This window comes from Notamacropus eugenii, chromosome 5, assembly GCF_028372415.1.
Source record: "Notamacropus eugenii isolate mMacEug1 chromosome 5, mMacEug1.pri_v2, whole genome shotgun sequence".
Taxonomy (NCBI): Eukaryota; Metazoa; Chordata; class Mammalia; order Diprotodontia; family Macropodidae; genus Notamacropus; species Notamacropus eugenii.
In genome coordinates, this window is record NC_092876.1 from 243,406,082 (window position 1) to 243,428,621 (window position 22,540).

General features: G+C 35.9%; 1 protein-coding gene across 3 annotated transcripts in view; it reads right to left on the reverse strand.

Annotated features, from left to right (window-relative positions):
- CWC22 (CWC22 spliceosome associated protein homolog) overlaps nucleotides 1-22,540 on the reverse strand; it is a 72,949-nt gene that overhangs the window by 41,411 nt on the left and 8,998 nt on the right. For all 3 annotated transcript variants that reach the window (XM_072612537.1, XM_072612536.1, XM_072612538.1), the window contains exons 2-8: nucleotides 15,168-15,323; nucleotides 12,373-12,431; nucleotides 10,333-10,434; nucleotides 8,005-8,256; nucleotides 3,771-3,899; nucleotides 1,070-1,238; nucleotides 642-695 (exon numbers count right to left, since the gene is read on the reverse strand). In XM_072612537.1, coding sequence (XP_072468638.1) covers nucleotides 642-695; nucleotides 1,070-1,238; nucleotides 3,771-3,899; nucleotides 8,005-8,256; nucleotides 10,333-10,434; nucleotides 12,373-12,431; nucleotides 15,168-15,194 — 792 coding nt within the window. In that variant the 5' untranslated portion in view covers nucleotides 15,195-15,323. The remainder of the gene's footprint in view (nucleotides 1-641; nucleotides 696-1,069; nucleotides 1,239-3,770; nucleotides 3,900-8,004; nucleotides 8,257-10,332; nucleotides 10,435-12,372; nucleotides 12,432-15,167; nucleotides 15,324-22,540) is intronic.

Below are 22,540 nucleotides of genomic sequence, written 5' to 3' on the forward strand. Positions count from 1 at the left end.
TTAATAACCTTAAACATAGTTCATTTTCATTTATTATTTCTCTCAACCTAGAAACTACAACAGATATGAGAAAGAAGCTTTTAAGTAAGGTCAATATCAAACTTGCCAAGATTATAAGCTTAATTATTTTAGAGGAAAAAATTAATGAGTAAGGAAATATGTTTGAGCCAAATGAATTAAAAAGTAGCACAACAAAATAAAAATATATTTACTGTTATTAGAGATGACAATTTTTTTCTTCTATTTGTTTAAATTGAATAATCTGAAGGCAAAGATACAGATAGAGGAAATGACATTGCCTGCTACATTCCCATGACTAGAGTTTAATGAACAAATGAGTGGGAAAAACAGCTTCCAATTTTAATCTCAAGATTAAAACAAAATAAAGTTACATTATTTGAAAGTGTAGTAATTTGTAAAGAGTGTGCATGTGTAGTCTGCTAGTAATATCATATGCAAATGTAAAAATAAAACCCTATTTTCTAGTTCTTTACTAAATTATACACAGTCATTAAGTAAAATATTGAAGAAAAAAATAAAAATCAAGTGTTGCATATCACAAGAAAAGATCAATAACAAAGGATATATTATAGGAATAGGTTGCCTATTTTACGGAATAGGTGGAAATTTCAAGTACTTACCACATTCTGGTTAATAAGGTGTGCCACAAATTTTGAAGCAGTTAGACAAAGTTGCTGCAAAAGGAAGCAACAGAGTTACACAGTTAACCTGACTTCCTGAGTTTTAAACATCTTCATTTAGCTGCAGAATCTACAGCACTTTAATAATTTAACTAAAATGCAATTAGTATGAAAAAACTTATTTTCTCAAGTAGAAAAATAAGTACATAAAATTTTTAAATTATCATAGCATGAACAACATTTGCATACACTGAATAAGTTGAAAGTATTAGTGGTGCTAATTCATAGTGGTTTATCATTGTAAAAGCTCTACAGAACTATAAGAATTTATTTTTAACCTTCCTCTTTATTGTGGCATAGTATCAGATCTGTACCATCTAGCAGTCTGTACCATTATAGCGTTTAGAATGCAAAAATCTATTACATACCTTATCATTTCTTCGATAGCCTTTTCGAAAATTAAGTATTAGCCTCTTGAGAATCAGTTCTCCAATGTTTGGGAACTTTGAGTTGATAATTGCCACGAGGGCCGCATATACATGAGTAAAGATTGGAGAAGCACTTTGTGCTTGTAAGACAGATCGAGACAGCAATCCCCTGCATTTTTTTAAAAAAAGAAAAATACATCAAAACTTTTTCTAAATAAAATGATAAAAACCCACTACAATCTTTCCAAAGGAAAATACCTTTATCAGCAATTTTAATGCAGTAACAGTATTTTCTCCTATAAGTAGCTGTGAGAACCAAAAAAAAGATCAAATTTTTCACATGCTAGGGAGTCTTCACAATTCTAAATTAATCTTGCCCCCCAATCCTAAAAGTAAGTTGCTGACAGAGTGTATCTCTTTCAGTTCTTACTTCTAACTCATGCCCTCTGGCATTCTGAAAGAATTCAGGAGTAAAAAGTTTATAAAGAAATGAACATTTAATCAAAAAATTACAAAAAGACTCAAAGATAAACAAACTAGCTTCAAAAATATTAAAATTGTTGCTGTTCAGTTGTTTTTCTCGTGTTTGACTCTTCATGACCCCATTTAGAACTTCTTGGCAAAGATACTAGAATGGTTTGCTATTTCTTTCTCCATCTCATTTTACAGATAAGGAAACTGAGGCAAAGGTTAAATGACTTGCCTAAGGTCACACAGCTAGTAAGTGTCTGATGCCAGATATGAACTTAGGAAGATGACTTTCTGACTCCAGGTCCAACATTCTATACACTGTACCACCTAGCTGCCCTTCACAACAGACATTAGCTACAGCACCAATATATAACTTATCTATGGCATGAATGCTAAAGACTAAGAAAAGATTTTCTATGAAACATAGAATATTATCACCATAAGGGAGGGACTGGATATAAATAAAAATTAGCCAAAGTTTGTTTAGGAAGACCTTTCCACCACTTTAAAAAAAATCCCTCTCCCACATCATGGTGGTTTTTATTTTCATTCACCAACCCTCCTGCAAATCAATGCCCTAATGGTTACTGTAGCTGTCAAAGACTCCAATTTCAATACTGTGAAGAGGTCTGCCTGACCCCCTGATGTCCATCTAATCTCCACCCTCATCTTCCTGTTCCTCAATCAAAATTCATCAGTCTTGGCTAACTAAACTAAGAAGAAAACTAACAGACTAAGTTATTATTGCTATTTGTCCTTCATTCTCAAAGATGACCATGGCATGAGGAAGTCACCATGACTTGAAAGTGGACTGGATTTCACTAAGGAAGGTCTGTGTAAAATCATCAGCCTCATTTTTTCCTCTGAAGTCATCTGAGTCCAGTGGCAAGACATAAATCAGGACTGGAGAGAGGGACATGCAGTGGGAGACCTTGGCCTTTTTAAACTAAGGTCTTTCCCAGGCCTCAGTTTGACCGAAGGCAACACTTATTCAGTGATTAAGGCTAGGTAAGAAATGAGACAAAGAATGGCCCCTTTTACCTAATTGAAGAAAAAAAATTCAATAGGGAAGTAGGATTTCTAACCAAAATAGTAACAATTGCTATTTACATTTAACCCTGAGCCAATCAGGGTCCAAACAAAGATCATTAAGTGGGGCTTTGGCTGGGACCTATTGTTGATCAGCTCATGGCTCAGGAGGGGGGAAGTGAGGCTGGTGACCTGCACAGTCCTCCCTCACTCAAAACAAAGTCAAGTGCAGGTCATGTCATTATTTCTCTGATGTCATGGTCTTCTTCAAAAATGAAAGATCAACAAAACAACACAAGAACAACAACAACAACAATTGCTGACCAATCAATGAGACCCAGAGCGAATTGGGTTTAAGGCATGGTGCTTAAAGAAATTTAGCTCATAAAACCCAAAAAATCTAGCAAAGTTTTCAGTAAGGGAAAGTTACACTGCTTTGGGCAGAATACCCTTAGGCAAAGGTATGAGAACCTATGTGGACAAAGGAAGATGGAGAAGGAGAGGAGAGGAACAAGTTGTTACATAGTACAGTGTGAATGCCCAACAGAATTAAACCTTCTAGCAGGGTACTTGTCACATCCAAGCCTCCCTCCACCCAAGTAAAGGGCAAAGTCTTTCCCTTTTCTTTCTCTTTTTTAAACCACCAGTACCTAATACCACATATAAGTACTTGATGAACATGTGTTGAATGAATAAGTGAAGCAGATATATAGAAGTATTTTAAAAACTGAAAAGCATCAAATAAATATAAAGTTGTATTATTTCTGTTGTTCTCTTACCCTTGTGACAACACAGTCTTGGACAACACAGGGTACATCATGTCCCTCCTTTTAAAGTATGCTCCTCACTTTCCAAATTCTCAGCCCATTATTTTATTTATTTTTAAAAGGCTACTGAAATAAGATTGTTAAGTTTGACCATTTTAAGACGTTGAGTATGAGCAATAACTGAATAACAAGTTCTACTGAGAAGAGTTAAGCGTGTATTGTGTGTACATGCTTCATAATGACTTCTTAAAGTCAAAGTTAAACAGTCTACAGTTTAGTAAGAAATTTGCATGAAATGAATATGGATATATATCACTAAAAGAAAATGGCCCAAAATTATCAAAATTAGTATCTAATTTTTAAAATAGCATTGTCTGTTTTTGCCACTGTTGCTAAGTTAAAAAGTACTGTGAAATGAAGTAACTGATACTTACCTTCCCCTAACTATGTTTTCTTGAAGTAATTCTTGAATGATAATCCCTATGTTGGAAATATTCACTTTATTAATAAGACCATTGATTGACTTCTTCAAGGCCTCCCAGCTCATCCTTTGGTATGCTAAGCTATAAGAAATTTAAAAATAGGTAAATCTAAGAATGTTACATTACCTTCTAAATATACTCAGAGATAACACCAAGTAGAGATAAAAATCGAACAAAACCGCCAACACCGCTTTTAAAAAACATTCATTTTTATCACAAATATATAAACTACGCAATTAAAGAAATGCCTAACTTCCTAAATTAAAAAAACTCCTCTATTTTTCTGTACTTATTCTAACGTACAAAACTGACACTTAAACCTGCCATACTATGGCAAAACTGATACTTTGTATACTATAAAAAGGATGCAAGTCTTTTCATAGTATGGTAAAATAATGGAGGATTGCAAACTCTTCTTAGATGTCATTACAATTTTCATAAAGAAAATTTTCTCCTTACTATTTTGCTAATTACGAGGTAAAGTTAAAAGTGAAACTTATGGTGTATATCTTAATTATGATTAAGAAGAAGCACATCATCTAGACAAACTAGAAATAAACAGGCTAGTAAATGGGTCTAAAAGATATTAAGTTCTTCCTTACTAGAGATCTTCAAGCAAATGCCAGATGACCCCTTTTGTGAAGCATGTTATAGCAGACAATTTTGTACACGTATGGCTTGTGCCAGATAGCATCTGTAGTGCCTTATAAATGGACAATCTGTGACATCTGCATAAATTAATGTCTATTTTTTTCTTTGTCTTTAGAATTATACTAACTAGCCCAGAAAGATGAATATCTTCTCTAAAGAAATCAACTGCTTCTTGATCTTAGGCAAATCACTTAATGTCCTCTATAAAATTGAGAGAGCTGGGTTCTAATAACGTATGATCTTATACAGGCACTACTTTCACATTCTTCCATGTGAAATGTGTTCCACGATTAAACAATGTGTGAATAAGATCTTCCCTGAGCATAATCTGAATCTCTTCCCTGAATTACTAGAATGAAATAATAAAAGCTTACTAAGGAGCCTAAATTCCTTCTGTTTGGTTATTAAATAACCAACGGCATATAATAAATAGCAAAAACAGCAACAAATAATATTTACAAAGCATTTAAAGGCGTACAGAGCACTTTATATGTTATCTCACTTGATCCTCACAACAACTCTATGAGGTAGGAGCTATTATTTATCCGCATTTTACAGAGGAGGAAAATGAGGCAGAGAGTCACGTGACTTGCTCAGGGCTATGTAGCTAATTAGGTGTCTGAAGCAGGATTTGAAGTCTTCCTGACTCCAAGTTCAGTTATGCCACTGATGTCCACTGTGTCAACCTTCTGCCTCTATTCTGTTTAAAAAGAGGTTTTTAGTACCTGAAAATTATTGCTTGAGGAGCTGAAATTCTTAATAAAATGATAAGGAAATTGACAGCTCCTGGAAATAAAAAATGAAAGCAAGAAAAGACCAATTACATCTTCTGGGGAAATCCCAGAAGAACTGACTGCCCTCAACAACATTCTGATTTCATAATGCTCTGGTTCTGGTTCCTTGAAAGGATGAAGAAATTGGAAGATGGTAAGATATGAGCACTGTACTGTTGTACATTTACATATTGCATTGTAACACTGTTAAGGTCACATATCCAGATAATACAAAGCAAGAGTCCTTCCTGCACAAATACAGGATCTCTGCTAATTACCAGCCATTTGATCTGTTAACCAAATGACTTCATTTCTCTGGGCCCATTTCCTCATTTATAAAATATGGGCGTTAGATTAGATGGCCCATAAGGCCCCTTATTCCTAATGATCTTTTGTGACCTTTGGTTATCCAGTCTGCTTTAATTAATTTCAGAAATATCTAGCTCATTACTTTATCAAGATGTCTGCCCTGCCATTTTATATCTGTCAAAAGTTCTTCCTTGTATTAAACTCCAATCCACCTCTCCATAACTTCCATCCTTTTGTCCTAGTTCTGCCAAACAGAAAGAAAACAAGGCCCTTTCTTAGTCCATACACTTACCCTTCACATGTAGAAAGTTTCCTATCTCCTTCTAATCTTATCTTTTCCAGGCTAAACAGACCCAATTTCTCCAGCCATTTTTCAGATTAACAGTTTCCAGATTCCTGACCATTCTAGCAACTCTCTTAAGGAACACTCCAATATGTCAAGTGTTCCTTTTAAATTGTGACTGACACCTAGAATTAATCTATGAACTAACACTGAAAGAGTTAGGAGCAGCTAATTTCCTGTTCCTTTATTGGCTTGTCTAAATAATCTCACAATGGAGTAAGGTAAGAAAAACCATGTTTTAAGGGAATTACTTAATGAAAACAGTCTATTTCAGGAGCATTACTTTGACAGTGTGGGTAAATAGGAGAGTAGAATAGAGATTAGAAGCAGGGAGATAGTAATCTGATCCTAAGGTATATCTATTCTAAACTGGTGGCAGGAAAAATAGAGATAAAGATGAACTGGACACACTTCAATTAATAAATAATGTTTTTCATACAACAGGCTCTTAATAAATGCTAAATAATCAATTAAAACCGGGGGGTGATGGGGCCAAGAAAAATCAAGGTTTATTTTTGTTATACATTTCCATCAAGGACTTTATCCTTGCTTAGAGGTACATTACAAGTACTTTGGTGAACTTAACGCTTACAAAATCTGTGGGTAACACATAGGACTCCCATGTCTCTAATATGATAGCTAATATAAGGGATAGGTAATATGAGAAATAAAAGAATTAAGATTCAAAATGATGCTCACAGGCTAGAGTGCCGAGTCCAAACTAACAAAATGTCATTTAACAGGGAGAAAAAAGAAGATTCCTGTAAATAAATGAAAAAAAAAAGAAAAAGAAAGCAGGTCTGGTAGATATAACAAGAAAAGAGCAGAGACACATGTGATAGCAGCTAGAATAAAAAAAAAAATCTGTGTATTCACAGCTATTCTAATATAAAAAAATGGAAATATCCTATGTTCCCAACAACTGGGAAATGACTGAATAAATTATACTATATTAATATAATGGAATATTATGTTGCCATAAAAATTACAAATGTGAAATGTAACAAAAAACTTATAATGAGATGTATAAAGTAATACAGAGTGAAACCATTAGAAAAAAATTGTAAATACACTGATTGAAATTATATGAAAGAAAAATAAGATGGAAGCAAACTTGACTCCAGTTGGCAGAATTCTGGACAAGCCTTGATGAAAATAAACAAAAACCTCTTATTTGTTTGGCTCTGTAAATTCTTTTGATTCTACCTGGTTAAAGGATAGTTTTGGTTAAGATCTTGACTGTTCTTTTGTACATATATATTTGACTGTTTACCTCTGTTAATTAGTCAACTTGGAAAAAAAGAACTTTCCAAAAATCAAAGCTGTCCAACAATGGTTCTTACAGTAGTAAAGAAGCAGCAACTTTAACAGTCTAAAAGTCTATCAGCTCTGTTGCAAAGGAAATTCCCCTGTGCTAAGCAGAAGCCTGGAATGAATAATCTCTAATGCCCCTTTTAATTCTGCTTTGAGTCCATCTAGCTGTCTCAATCTGTAAGTAAGCCATGTGTATGATTCTATTCCAGTGACTGAACTTGTACCTTCCTTCCCCTTCCATCTGTAGGGAGAGATGAAATGGGACAAAATCTACAATGTGATGTTTTACTATGAAATCAAATTGCTATTGGGTTGGAATACTTTCCCTTTCAACACTAAAAATAAATCTGTAATTCTAATTGGAATGCAAAATACACAGGTTCATCTTTACACAGGTTGCCTTCAAAATTCAGATTATTTTCCCAAAACTTCACAACCACTTGTAGTTGGTACAGATACAGCAACTAAATACATACCAAAGAATGACTGGATAATAAAACTACAAAAAGTACAAGCCATATAATCATTGTTCAAATTGTCTGTTACTTCCTTATCAAAAGAAGGGGAGTGATGGGATTGGTCAATGTCAATCTTCTAATGGAGCAAAGAGCAGCAAAGGAAAGTTCTCTAAGTACCATCACCATTTCTTTCCCAAAATCCTTTTGCACCTATCTGACGTCTATACACATGGGCAACTCCCATGTACAAAGTATTAGATTCTTTACCTTTCTCATTAAGAATGTCATTATCTAACTGAACATCTAGTAACGTTGGACATCTAGTACTGTTGAAGTACCTGTTTTTATCTGTAATCTGTTCTTGCATCATCCTGAGTTTTGCTGGAGGAATATAAGCACCCCCTGTGCGAGTGAGGAGTGGGTCCACATCATCTTTCTTCTTCTTTGTTGGTGGCTCATCCTGAGTAGACGAGCTCTGAGTTGTTGCTCTTTCTGTACTCCTTCTGCCTGGTGAAGGAGATTTTCTGTATCTTCTCCGATCAGATTCTCTTTCTCTCTCTCTTTCCCTGCGTTTTTCTCTATCCCTCCCTCTGTTGTGGATGAAGAAAAATAACACAAAGAAAAAATCTAAATTCAATTCATTCAGTAATTCCAATACACAAAACACTATTTAAATTGCTAGATGGGACAAGGCATAATAAACAATATAAAATAGCTCCTATTCTCAAGAAACTCAGAACCTGGTTAAGAAGAGAACCATAGAAAAAAGAAAAGGGTTTAAGAAAAACATAAGAGATGTCATAATGTGCTGCTGCACATGATTAGGTACCAAGCAAGTACAGATGGCTATAAGTTTGAACAGGTGTAATGGTAATTTAAATGGAAAGATCTTCCCCACTCATTAATAGGCCCATGTGACCTGCTTAAATCACCTGGAAGCCTAAGTCACATGTGGTAGGAGGAGCTTGCTGAATGGGTAGAACAAGAAGAGTACAGCAGAAGTGGGAGGAAATTAATGAGAGTGGCTGGGGCAGATGAGAGAGGATGCAGGCCAGCAGGCACAGCAAGGCTCTTAAGTGTTTGCTCAGGCACCAGGAGAGGCTTGTGAAGGCCTTTATCCCCAGCAGTGCTAATGTGTATTGACTTCTTGGCTACTATGACGGATTTGGCTTGTTAGTGTCTGAATAAATGTTTTTCTTTTGCCTTCTATATGGAGAGTCTTTTATACTTTGTGATTCAGAACTACACCAGCATACTCATAGCCGTCCTCAGTGCTGTGAATATTGATTGCCTGGGCAATACAAGAAAACAGGCATTCTTGAACACAAAGAGAAGAATCGCAGTAACAAAAAGGAATCAGCACGGTATGTTTTTGAGAGAGTAAGAAGATTAGTATGTATAGAATAAAGGATTTGTGTAAAACATTAGCCAGGGAGAACTTTGTAAGAGTAGGTTAGAACTGGGTTATGAACTCTTCAAAACCAGTCTAAACTACTGACAAAACCTCCTAGTTGATTTCCCTGCTTCAGTCTCTCCTCCCTGGCTCTAATCCATCCTCCTCACTCCGTAATGACCCTGCTCAGGAAACTCTACTAGATCTCTATATACCTCCTACATGTGATATTTTAAGCCCTTTTCCTGCTCACTGCATGTAACTCCCCACCATATACTCCACTTACAGTCAGACAAGCTTACTTGTTATTCTTTGTACTTGACTATTATCTTTCATGCCTAGGCTTGTACTCAGTGTCCCCCATGTTTAGGATGGACTCATTCCTCACTTCCATGTGTAACAACTCCTGGTTTCCTGAGGGTTTCAACTCATATGCTACTGATACTAATGTTCTCAAAAGCCTACCCATGACTCTCCTAACTCAGACACAAAGTATGCTCCTTGAAGGTAAGAACTGCTTCATTTGTGTCTTTCTATTTCCAGAATATAGTAAGCTAACGAATGACTGTGAGTGGTAGGTGATAGGTTGAGTCAAGTATTTTTAGCAGGACAATGATGTGATGAAGCAGGTATTTTGGAAAAAAAAAATGAATATAGTATAAGGTATGTGTACGCACTGAAAAAATCTGTGAAACACTTCTGGAAGCAATCTAAAATATGAGGTTATCACTTTAAGTTATAATTTAATTCAACAAACACTTATTAAACATTTCCTAGAGGCATAAAAAGACAAAAACAAAACAGTCCCTGTCTCAAGGAGTTTACGTGTTATAAAAATAAGTAAGTATGAACCAACTTTAAAAAGAAAAAAGCATAAATATCTTGGGGAATAATGAAAAGTTTTACTAAAAAGGTGATGTATAGGCAGTAAAGTTTTAAAGGAAATTAGGATTCTGAAGGCAATGTGTTACAGTGAAGAAAGTTGATTTTGGAGTCAGGTAAATCTGGATTCAAGAGTTTGACAGCCTAGGGTTCAAGGTCTCTTTTTGAAAACTGGTAGGAAATTTGTTCCTCAGTGATTTTATGGATCCTCTCTCTTTTGTTCTAACTTTCCCAGGTTGAAGAAGAAAGCTGCTTAATAAAAATCTATTTCATGCTACATTGCATGCATTAAGTTTACTCTCATAATAATATCTAACCTTAAAAAAGCTAATTCTAGATTTCTGATAAAATTCAAATGTTAATTTCAACTTTTTCTAAAAATAACACTAACCGCAATTCCATGGTACTGTCATTAGAATGTCCTCGTTCTGAATATTCTTGATCTGACCTGCTGTAATCTCTGTCTCGGGGGGATCGCTCCTGTTCTTCATATCTAAGAAATCCAATAAGAAAGCAAAAAGTAACAAAATAGAAAATTATGTGGTATTAAACATTAATTACTGAGAATCCTACCAGTTAGCAGTTAATTCAGTTCTGATCACATCTAAAAGACCACATCATCCTCCCTATTCCAGTAGCTCCCTGTCATTTCCAGGATCAAATACAAAATCCTCTTTTTGGCACTCAAAACCCTTTATAATCTAGCCTTCCCACCCTACTTTTTCAAATTTCTCACATCTTCCTCTCTGCCACATCTTCTTTGATCTAGTGACATTGGTCTCATGGTTGTCTATGAACAAGACATTTCATCTCTCAGCTCTGGGCATCTTCTTACCTGTACCTCATGCACGGAATGCTCTCCCTCCTCATTTTTGCCTTCTGGCTTGCCTGGCATCAAGTTCCAGCTAAAATTCGATCTTTTCTAGGAAGTCTTTCCCAACCCCTCTTAATTCTAATGCCTCTGTTCTTTTAATTATCTCCTATTTCTCCTGCATTTAGCTTGTCTGTACATATTTGTTTGCTTGTTATTTCCCCAGGGACTGTTTTTGGCCTCATTTGGTTTCCCCAGCACTTATCACAATGTCTGGCACATAGTAGGTACTTAATAAATGCTTCCTGACTGTTTCTAATAAATGTTGGCAACTAAATCTGCAAGGGCTTATCCATTAAGCCTTGAAAATTTTTGGCTTATATCCAGGATCACAAATTAAAAAATCAAGTGCTAGAAAGGACCTCTTCTTAAGAGCCATCCTGTGCCACCTTCTTATTTTACATATGAGACAACTGAGACCTAGTAAGATTAAATCACTTGCCCAAAGCCACACAATGTCTTTATAAGTCTTAGTGAATTATGATCAAGTTTTTGGTCCTGGTTGAATTTGCTTTTGGTTGGATATGCACACCTCAATTTTTCCATCTGGGAAGGCATTATGCTAAAGAGGTTCCACCAACCCTTGACGATTTATTTTGTATCTACTTGCCAGCACAGAAGTTTAGATGCCAGGTCAATTTTTCAACTTTCAAAGAAAAAAAATTCAAAAAAATAAAAAAATGGTTCATTCCCTAATTCTCTTTGTCCCAACCCAACATAAACAAAATCATGACCTAATTACAGTGTGGTTAGCCAACTTATTAGCTTAAGTAATTTAAATATTGTATTAAGAAACCATGTCATACAGTTCTAGAAAAGATGAATACTTAGGTACTCTTGTCAGCTCTGATCTTATAAAGATGACAGCAGTAGGTTATTCAACAGAGAAGAGAGTAACTTTTATACACCTCATTTTGTAAAAATGTATTTCTTTTCACTAGCACTTTAGAAAGAGAAAAATCTCAAATATTTAGTTGACACACATGAAAATTAGTTGAGACATGTAAATATTACCCTTTACCTAACAATTACAAACCATAATTTCATATGAAATCAAAAGACATTTATTAAGCACCTACTATGTACCAGGCACTATGTTTAGTGCCAGACATACAAAAAAAGAGGCAAAAAACAGTCCCTGTCCTCAAGGAGATCACAATCTATTACAAACTAATATATACAAAGCAAGCATTATATAGGATAAATAGGAAATAATTAACAGACAGAAGGCACTGGAATTAAGAGGGACTGGAGTGGCTTCATGTAGAAGGTAGAATTTTAGTTGGGACTTAGAGGAAGTCAGGGAGGTCAGTAATTGGAGCACAGGATTGAGAGCATTCCAGGCATGAGGGACAGTCAGTTAATAAGGCAAGTTCATCTTAAGAGTCCCTTTACAGGGATTTAGTTGTAGAAATACCTGAGGACTTTTTGGATGGCAGTTTCACATCTTAGTTGGTCAGAGACCATGGGATCTGCAGATAACATACTGTGAAACTGGAGTCTATTTCTAAAATTTCTGGATCATAGATTTTAACTGCATTTGGAACATAAAATTTATACCTATCTTCTGGAGACGAACTCCTCTGAGAAAGCTCTCTTCTTTCATGACCAGAATTATGCTTTAAGGAGAAAAAGGAAAAACAAAAGCAAAACATATAAGAATTGTTTCAAGAAACACATGTAGCCAAATAGTACTGAATAAATGTGACCTAGAAATTATTTTTATTTAACTGTTTAGGAGAATGTTTGTTAAAATAAATCTTAAGCAATGAAATATGTTTGGGTAAAAAGGGAATGAATACTTTAGAAACATTCTGGTCACTTACATGACATTTTTAACTTATGCAAGTATTCTCTCATGTTACTTACAACATGAGGTTTCTGTGCTCAAAGTCTGCACCAAAACGAAGACATTCAAAGCTGAAACCTACCAAGTTCAAGAGCCACTTTTGCTGAAGTCTGCTATCCATTCAATATAACATCTCTGAGTGTTGTTCTCTCACTGAAAAGTAATCCCAACTCACTAAAACCCAAAGTAAACATTAAAAGGCTAGAAAAATTATGGGGCAGAACAAATCTGGGACAGCTTTTAAATCTGAAAACAGAAACTATATATGTACAGCTGTGTGAACATGGATAAGCAGAAACAGAATCAGCTATATTTAAATGTTGCTAGCTGGAAAACTACAAGGATCACCTAACAAAACAGGCAAGTAGTACTGTGCCAACAAAATGGTTCACAATTATATAACATCAAATACATTCATAGCTTTAGAATCTAGCCTATCCACTTTTGCAATTTTCCTCATAAAACATCAAGAAAAATGAGGTACACTGACTGTCTTAGCAACTTCCCAATGAGGGATCATTCTGAGAACATTTGCAAACACCAAACTACATATAAATGTCTTTTTTGGTTTATTAGATTTACAATTTTAATGCAGACATTATAGCTTTTTGAACCAGGATTAAAATTCTGATAGAAGTAAGAAATTTATTTTCTGTAAAATAGAAAGAAAATGTAAAAACCCTGTGTTAACTAAATGTTCAAGTACCACATACTCGTTAGTCAAACTCCTCAATCATGTACCTGGAGGAAAAAAGGTTTACTATACTCCTGGCTTCTGCACTTATCTACATGTATAACTTATTTTATGGTATATAAATGCACTTGGAAAACATTTTTTATTGATTAGGGTTAAATACATAATATCACCTTTTCTAATTTTATATTTTCTGGTGAGTAACAGGAACAAATCAATACACTTACTGATATAGTCTTAGTCACAGCATTAAAGAATATAAGCATATTATATAACCATACTTTTGCATAGTAAACATATAGGTACATATATATGTAACCAATCACTGTACATATATCTATTTAGACAAAATCTGCAACTTAAGATGTATAACTATGTATTTTAATTGTCACTGCACTTCAAATTTTAATACAGTTTAAAAGCCAAGGTTAATACATAAAAAGATTGTTAAATAGTCACATTCAGTCAGCCTAACACTTTAGGCTATACTTGTCTGTAAAGCAAAGTACAACTACACAACCGAACATCATATGATACAGACTTTTAAAAGATTCAATAAGATCTAATATAGTTCTAATAAGACTGGTTAAGTCACATTAATGACCAAGATAATGGGGTACAAAAGAATGCTTTATGCCAGCAGTAAATTGATTTACTAATACTTGTACAAATTCAATTTGGTTTGACAAGTATTTACTGAATACCTAATAAGTGAAAGGCAATGAGAAAACAAGGACAAAACCAATGTAGTCCTTTCCTTTTCCTCATGGAACTTACTAGGCATATTAGAGACACAGAAAGAAAAATAAGACAGAGAGCCCAGCCTCGATCAATCAACGAGCATTTATTAAGACCCCACTAATTGACAGGGCCTGTGCAAGGCTCAGAGAGACAAAGATGAAAAAAAAAAATGACACCATCTCTGCCACCAGGAAGCTCACAATTTAATGGAGGGATATTTTGCCCACAAATGGGTAAGAAAGGCATGATGAGACAAATATGAGATCCAAACAAAGCACCCTTGAAAAGTTTAAGGGAGGAACAATTACTTTTAGCCATGAGAACTGGTAAGGGCAGTTAGTTGAATGAACATGAATAATTTTTCACAGTATCTCCCAAACTCACTGAGACATAATATGTACATTGCATCTATAGATACTTGTGAACGAATGAGTATTTGCTTCAGACAACTGCCCAATTTCCTCTCAAGATCTTTTTCAAGACTTCTTAGATTTTGATTTCATCAGATAGAAGGTGTCAAATGGGTACTTTTGTCAAATGGGCACTTTTTTTATCTTTTTGTGCCTCTTAAACTTCTTGGAGCAGTAAGCAGAAGCCAAGATTTGTGAAAACATAAATTGGGAGAACTTCCCATAAAGGTCCATCTAGTCCAGCTCCCTCATTTTATCATGAGGAAAGTGAAGTCCAAGGAGGCCAGGTGACTTGTCCACATAAAACAATAGCAACAAAGGGGATAAAAACCTGGACTGCTGGGGAGCCATCTGCCTCTTGCAAAGTAGAGACACTAAGAGAATTCATCAGAGACAGAGAGAGAGAGAGAGAGAGAGAGAGAGAGAGAGAGAGAGAGAGAGAGAGAGAGAGAGATAGCCATACATTTTTACCAAGTCTTCAAATATCATTAGGGTTTCTCTAAGATAAAAGATTAATTTCGTGTTTTCCCACAATAAATATTCCAAAAGTCAATTCTTTTCCTAATTGTTGATGGTACTGATAAATGCTTAGTTCATCCAATCCCATTTGTAAAGGGTGCTTTCCCTTTAACTTGCCTAATAGAAACCTAAAAATACTTACTTTAATATGGGTCACGCTACTTTTCATTTTCTGTTGTTTACTTCTGTCTGTAATAGTCTGTAGAAGTGCACTAACTGCTCCAAATTGGCATAAAGAATTCAGTAGTATGAATTCCTTAGTAGTCAGTTATTCCCCTCCTGATTGGTGAAATTTCACCTAGAAAATACAAAAAAATCAAAAGCCCACTTTTGTCAACAGTAGGGAAAATGTGTTTTAAATAGCACATGATGTATTAATTAAATAAAACACAGTAGAGACTTGGCATTTTGTCACAAGACAATTAATACAAAAAATAACCTAACAGGTCCAATTATACAATAAAATGAAATTTTATAAATTTATAAACAAAAGAAATTCTCCGTGGAGTTTCATATCCATAATAGATGACTAAATGTTAAATGACAGATAAAAATAATAGAAAGGATGCTAAGTTTTCATTTTTTGTTCTTCCAGAGGACCATGAGAAAAAAAAAATGGTGAGAAGTGAGGCAGAAGTTACAGGGGCAAAATGATGCCTGCAAGAGTCATCAAGCAAGGGGCAGCAGTGGGCAGAAAGAATTCTGGGGAGACAGTAGGTCTAATTGCTCAAAGTCTAAAGAAGATGATCTTCTAAAGAAGATGAACAATAAGGACTTACTTTAACACTAAAATTTTTTCATCTGATGATTTAGAAAAAAATTTGCAAGCTAACTTTACCTTTTTAAATTTCTTACTGAAACTCACACTGATATAAGAGTTGTAATATCACTACAAACCTTATCACTTGAAAGTCAGCTGAGGACTCAACTGTTTGATAAAAACTCCATTAAAAAAAAAAAGGACAAAATACCCAAAATGCTCCATTTTTATTTAGAATAATGATGGCTTACTGAAATAAGTGTACCCCATTTAACTGTGATGAATATAAAAGTAAATGCTAGCATTGTGGTTCAGATGAAGGAATACAGGACTAAAATCAAATGAACCAAATGACTCTCCTACTCCCTTCCTCTGAGATCTGGGCAGGCATTTGATTTCACAGAGTTTCTATTTCTTCATCTGTAAAATGGGAGGGTGGAAGGGTTAAATGGTAGGACCTTAAAATCCTGCCTGATATTTACTATGTGACCCTGGGAGAGTCACTTAATTTCTCTCAGTCTCAGTTTCACTTCCGGGATCAAATATAAAATTCTTTTGTGTTTGAATATCTGATGAGTATACCTTATGGCATGTTATCTGTAGCTATTGCTAGAAGTGTTTGTTTCTACAAAAAAAAATTTGTAAACTTCACTTTCATGGATAGGTTTTGAGACAGTTTATCGCTTAGCTTTGGTAACTGAGTTTCAAAGAATCTAAACTTATTTCTCTAATATGCATAGATTCTAAGTCATGTGCACTTCTCCATCTCCCAATTCAGGGCATTTTCCCTGGCTGTCCCTCAAGTCTAGTATGTTCTCCCTCTTCTCTATTTCCCAGCTTCTCTGGTTTCCTTCCCAGCTAAAATTCCACCTCTGACAAGAAGATTCTCCTGCTATTTTAGTGTCTTCCCTCTGTTGATTATTTCCAATTTATCCTGTATATAATTTGTTTGTATTATAGCTGTTTTTGTGCTTTCTCTCCTGTTAGACTGTGTACTCCTTGAGAGCAGGGACTTACCTTTCTTTCTAACTCTAGCACTTATCAGCATAGTGCCTGGCACATAGTAGGCACTTAATAAATGTTTACTGACTGACTAAAATGGAAATAATAATGGGAATAATGGGAACTATCTCACAAGTGCTCTGAGCATCAAATGCAAAATATATGTAAAGAGGGCTATGCGAACCTCAAAATTCTATGTGTTAGCTATCGTGATTATTACCCTATGCTCCTATGATCTTCAATAAAACATAGCTTGGAATATATGCTTATGAAAGAAATAAGTTTAGATTCTTTGAAACTCAGTTATCAAAGCAAAATAATAAAATATCTCACAATCTATCCATTAAAATGAAATTTACAAATTTTTGAACATTTCTAGCGAAAGCTACAGATAATATGCCGTAAAAATGTTTAACTAAACATCACAAAGAAATTACATCCAGAAACTTAGGTTACCATACTTATTTAACATTTGGAGGTGTTTGTTTCCAAATGAAGGAAATAAAATGGGTAGGAGAGTGTTTTCTTCATTTTCAATTGTAGTAAGTGGGCCTAATTTAGAAGAGAAGAAACTTGTTAAATATTATTATTTTAACTGTCAGCCTGATATTTGAACAGAAATAAGAGAAGATTATATTATTTTTAAGATTCCTTTGTGTAACAGCAAGGACCCTGACATACACAGGAGAGCCTGCTGAACAAGGTCTTTGATCTGCTTTTCTAAAAGGAAAGGCAACTTTTGAAGGGTCAATAATCTGCTTCAAACAAGCACATATATCATTCACTTAGTTCAGGGGAAAAAGTCAGCACCCTGAACTTCAGAGAAAATACAAACAGAGAAACAAAGACCAACAGACGGGGCTTCCAACTGTCTGATCACGAGCAATACATAGTTACCAAAGAGAGAAGCACCAACATCTGGGTTTTCGAAGGGGGAAGGGGAGGCCCCTTAGTGGCTACTCAGAGTCTCATCTGGCCAAACAAAACACTTCCAATGAGTAAGTCCCAAAACAAAATCTCACCTCAGAGTATATACAATTTTCAAAGGCAGAGGGCATCACAATCTTTGAGAATCAGTGTCTCATTAGAAATGAACAAAAGGTGTAGGCCTTCCTACAAAACAAATCTCCCCAATCAAGCTTCCCTTAAAGCAAAGGCCCATTACTGGGTGGGGAAGATTTTTAACTCTCATTAACATAATTAACTTTACACTTTCACATTTCAGAATCACAGATTTAGAGGCGGAAAGAAGGTGCTCAGGATTCATCAGGTCCAACTCCCTTGATTTTTAAGTAAGGGATCTACATTATTGTCCTTTATAATGCCAGGACATCAGGTATGTGTTCATCCTTTGCTGCTGAAGAAGACCATGCCATCAGAGAAATAATGACATGACTTGCACTTGACTTTGTTTTGAGTGATGGAGGGCTGTGCAGGTCACCAGCCTCACTTCTCCTCCAGAGCCATCTGAATCCAGTGACCAGATATTCATCAGGATGACTGGAGATGACCCAGGATGAGACAATTGGGGTTAAGTGACTTGTCCAAGGTCACACAACTAGTGAGTGTCAAGGGTCTGGTATCAACACTGACAATGAATGTTATCCTTGTACTGCTATTAAGTTAAAGTGACCAGCTTTGCAGAAATTTCCATAAAAGACTGATTCTCTGATCAATTGCTATAGCAGGCTTTAATTCGAAAAGAGGCTTCTATCCTTAACCAACATCAAAACTTGTCTATCGGCAGCAGCTACTTCCCAGTTGTTCAGAGCTATACCACATTGTTTGAAACTAAGTTTCAGGTGCTCTTTGAAACATTTTTCTTACTCTTTTTCTTATGACTGACAAACTTTAGATAATAGCAAGCCCTGAAGAGCTACATTTAGATCAAGAATCCTTAACCTGGAGTCCATAAATCTGTTTAAAAAAATTAAATACGTGTATGTGTGTGTATACACACACACACACATACATATATATTATTGTATTTCAACATAACTGATTTTATTTGTAGTTCCATTTTATTTCACACATTTAAAAAACTGTGAGAAGAGGTTCATAGGTTTCACCATAGTGTCAAAAAGGCCCACGACATTAAGAAGTTATGAACCTTTGTTCTAGATGTTTGTGGAAATTAAACCTACTATAGGCATCACACCTGGGCCCTACGGAACCTCAAACAGAAAGACAGGATCAACAACAAGGTCCCAGATGACAATCAGAATATTAATATCAAGGACTATCACTATGATAAAATTGCCTAGGGAGGTCAAGTTGCTAGACAATAATTATGACTAAAATTTATATAAGTTTTACTACCTGCCTGGTACTGTAAGAAGCGTTTTACAATTATTATCTCATTTGATGCTCACATGAACCTAAAAAATAGGTGCTTTTATTATCTCCATTTTACAAATGAGGAAACTGAGGCAAAAAGGTTAAGTGACTTGTCTAAGGTCACTACAGCTACCAACAAGTGTCTAACGCCAGATTTGAACTCCAGCCTTCCTGACTCCTTGCCCCTCATTCTAAGCTGCCTAGTTGCCCCAGTAACAGCTAAAATTCTTCTGTATGTCGAACATTTTACGATTCACATAGTAATCCCTCCAGTGGAATTATTAGTCAAGCTTTTATTAGAGCATTCCAGCACATAAGTTTATTTAGAAAGTCTTGTCAGGTAAGCACAAGAAAAATTTTTAAAGGACTTGATGGGAAAATATGATCACTATCATTGAAGACATAAGCATGTATTTGTTAGGAAATAAAGTTACAGTTGCAACATGGTAAAGTTTCCATGAAAACAAAAAGGGAAAAGAAAGATTATATGCAATTTCTTCCTGGCACCTGCTCGTTTTGATAGGTCAAACAACTTTTAACCACTTTAAATTTCTTTTAAGATTGGAATAGTACTTAAATACCATATACAAATATAAGTAGCACTTATTTACAGGTACATGTATGGCCTATAAGAGATAAAGACAACTTTTTAAAAGGCTCAATCACCTCCAGTTTTGAAAATATTTTTCCCCATTTATGGACTGGTATAAAGAAAAAAGACCATCTTAAGAGTGTGACTAATTTGGACAGATTACAAACTGCTCAAAAGTGGTCCGTTTTATACCATTAAATTATTTTTTTTCATTAAATTATTTTTTAAAAATGTTTAATATAGCAACAATGTGAATAAAGCAAATTTATGAGAAAAAGGAAGCAAAATTAAGGCAATAAATTAACATTATTAGCTTTAAATCCAATAAATATTGTACAAAGATAATCTTAGACAAAAATTATCACTTAATATATAAAGAACTGAGCCAAATTTATAAAAATAAGGGTCATTCCCCAACGTATAAAAATGGTCAAAAGGATGTGAATGGGCAGTTTTTGGAAGAGATCAAAGCTATCAATAGTCCCATAAAAAAATGCTCTAAATGGCTGCTGATTAGAGAAATTCCAATTAAAACAACTCTAAGGTCTCACCTCACATTTATCGTAACAGAAAAGGAAAATGACAAATGCTGGAGGGGATGTGGAAAAAGGAACACTAATGTATTGTTGGTGGAGTTGTAAACTAGTCCAACCATTTTGGAAAACAATTTGGAACTAAACCCAAAAGGCTATCAAGTTGTGTGTACCTTTTGACCCAGCAATACTACTGGTAGGTCTGTATCCCAAAGAGATCAAAGAAAAGGAAAAAGGCTTTTTTATACATACAAAAATATTATAGCAGCACTTTTTTAATGGTGGCAAAGAAATGGAAATCAAGGGGATGCCCATTAATTGGGGAACGTCTGAACAAACTGTGATATATGATTGTGATGGAATACTATTGTACTCTAAGAAATGACTAGCAGGATGGTTTCAGAAAAACCTGAGAAGACTTATATGACCTCCCACAAATGCAAAGTGAAGTGAGCAGATTAGGAGAACATTGTATATAAAACAGCAATATTGTAAGGATGATCAACTGTGAAAGACTTAGCTATTCTGATCAAGACAAAGATCCCAAACAGTTCCAAATTCCCCATGATGAAAAAAATGCTATCCACCTCCAAAGAGAACTGATAAACTCTGGAGTACAAATTGAAGCATACTGTTTTCATTTTCTTTAGTTTTCTTGCCCCCTCTCCACCCCAAATGTGGCAACATGGATTAATACAGAAATATTGCATGACTTAATATGTACAACTGAGATCATATTACCTACCTTCTCAAAGGGTGGGGAGGGGTGGTAGGAAGACGGAGAACTTGGAATTTGAAATTTTAAAAAAAGAATGTCAAGAATAAAAATAAAGTAAAAATATAAAATTGGCAAGAGTGAAAAAAAACTATCATTTGAGATTCCACAGGCTAAATGATCCTCTAATGCAGTCTTTAAAATTCTAGGACAAAATGCATTATTTTTCACATTATAATTCTAATATTAAAATTATCACCTTGTTCCAGAAGTTTTCCAACCAAGATAAATGAAATGTTCCACACATTCAAAGTTGACAATGAAAAAATAATCTCAATATATTAACAAACTAATTTTTTTGATAATCCAAAAGAAAAAAAATATAATTAGAAAGTAATTTTTAAAGAATCATCTGAGGCAGAGCCAAGATGGCGGAGTAGAAAGACGCACATACACATAGCTCCGAACCCACAACCCACAGAACGGCTAGAGGGGAACAACTCACGGTGAATTCTGCACCCAGAGGCCACGGAACACTGGAGCAAGGGAGATTTCTGTTCTGGAGAGACCTGCAAACCTCTCGCGGGAGGTCCTTCGCGCTGCGGACTGGGCGCCGGGACTGGGAGCTGAGGGCAGCCCTGCAGCGGCCGCGACACCGTGAGGAAAAGATCCGAGCGGGCTACGGAGACGGGATCTCCAGCGGCCACGCGGGTCCCTCCACCCACAGAGGGACCTGCAAACCTCTCGCAAAAGGTCCGTCGCGCTGCAGACGTGGAGCCCAGCCCAGACCTGCCCGCGGCTGCGGCACCAAAAGATACAGATCCGAGCAGGCTTCAGGGACGGGATCTCCAGCGGCCGCACAAGTCCCTCCACCCACAGGTGACGGGGGTCGGTGAGAGAGTTTCTTTGGCAGGTCGAGAGGGGAGTGGGGTGCCCCCATAATTCAGGCCCCCCCGGGAGGTAGAAGCTGAGAGGCGGCTGCAGACAGGGGCTCCCCAAGGGGGCAGGAGCCTGGATCCATTGTGGAAGGTCTGTGCATAAACCCCCTGAGGGAACTGAGCCTGAGAGGCAGCCCTGCCCCAACCTGACCACCTGAACTTAATCTCACACTGAATAGCAGCCCTGCCCCCGCCAAAAGCCCTAAGGCTGGAAGCAGCATTTGAATCTCAGACCCCAAACGTTGGCTGGGAGGATCAGGAGGTGAGGTGGGTGTGAGGAGAATATTCAGAGGTCAAGTCACTGGCTGGGAAAATGCCCAGAAAAGGGAAAAGAAATAAGACTATAAAAGGTTACTTTCTTGGTGAACAGGCATTTCCTCCCTTCCTTTCTGATGAGGAAGAACAATGCTTACCATCAGGCAAAGACACAGAAATCAAGGCTTCTGTGTCCCAGCCCACCCAATGGGCTCAGGCCATGGAAGAGCTCAAAAAGAATTTTGAAAATCAAGTTAGAGAGGTAGAGGAAAAGCTGGGAAGAGAAATGAGAGACATGAAGTCAAAGCATGAACAGCAGATCAGCTTCCTGCTAAAGGAGACCCAAAAAAATGTTGAAGAAATTAACACCTTGAAAACTAGCC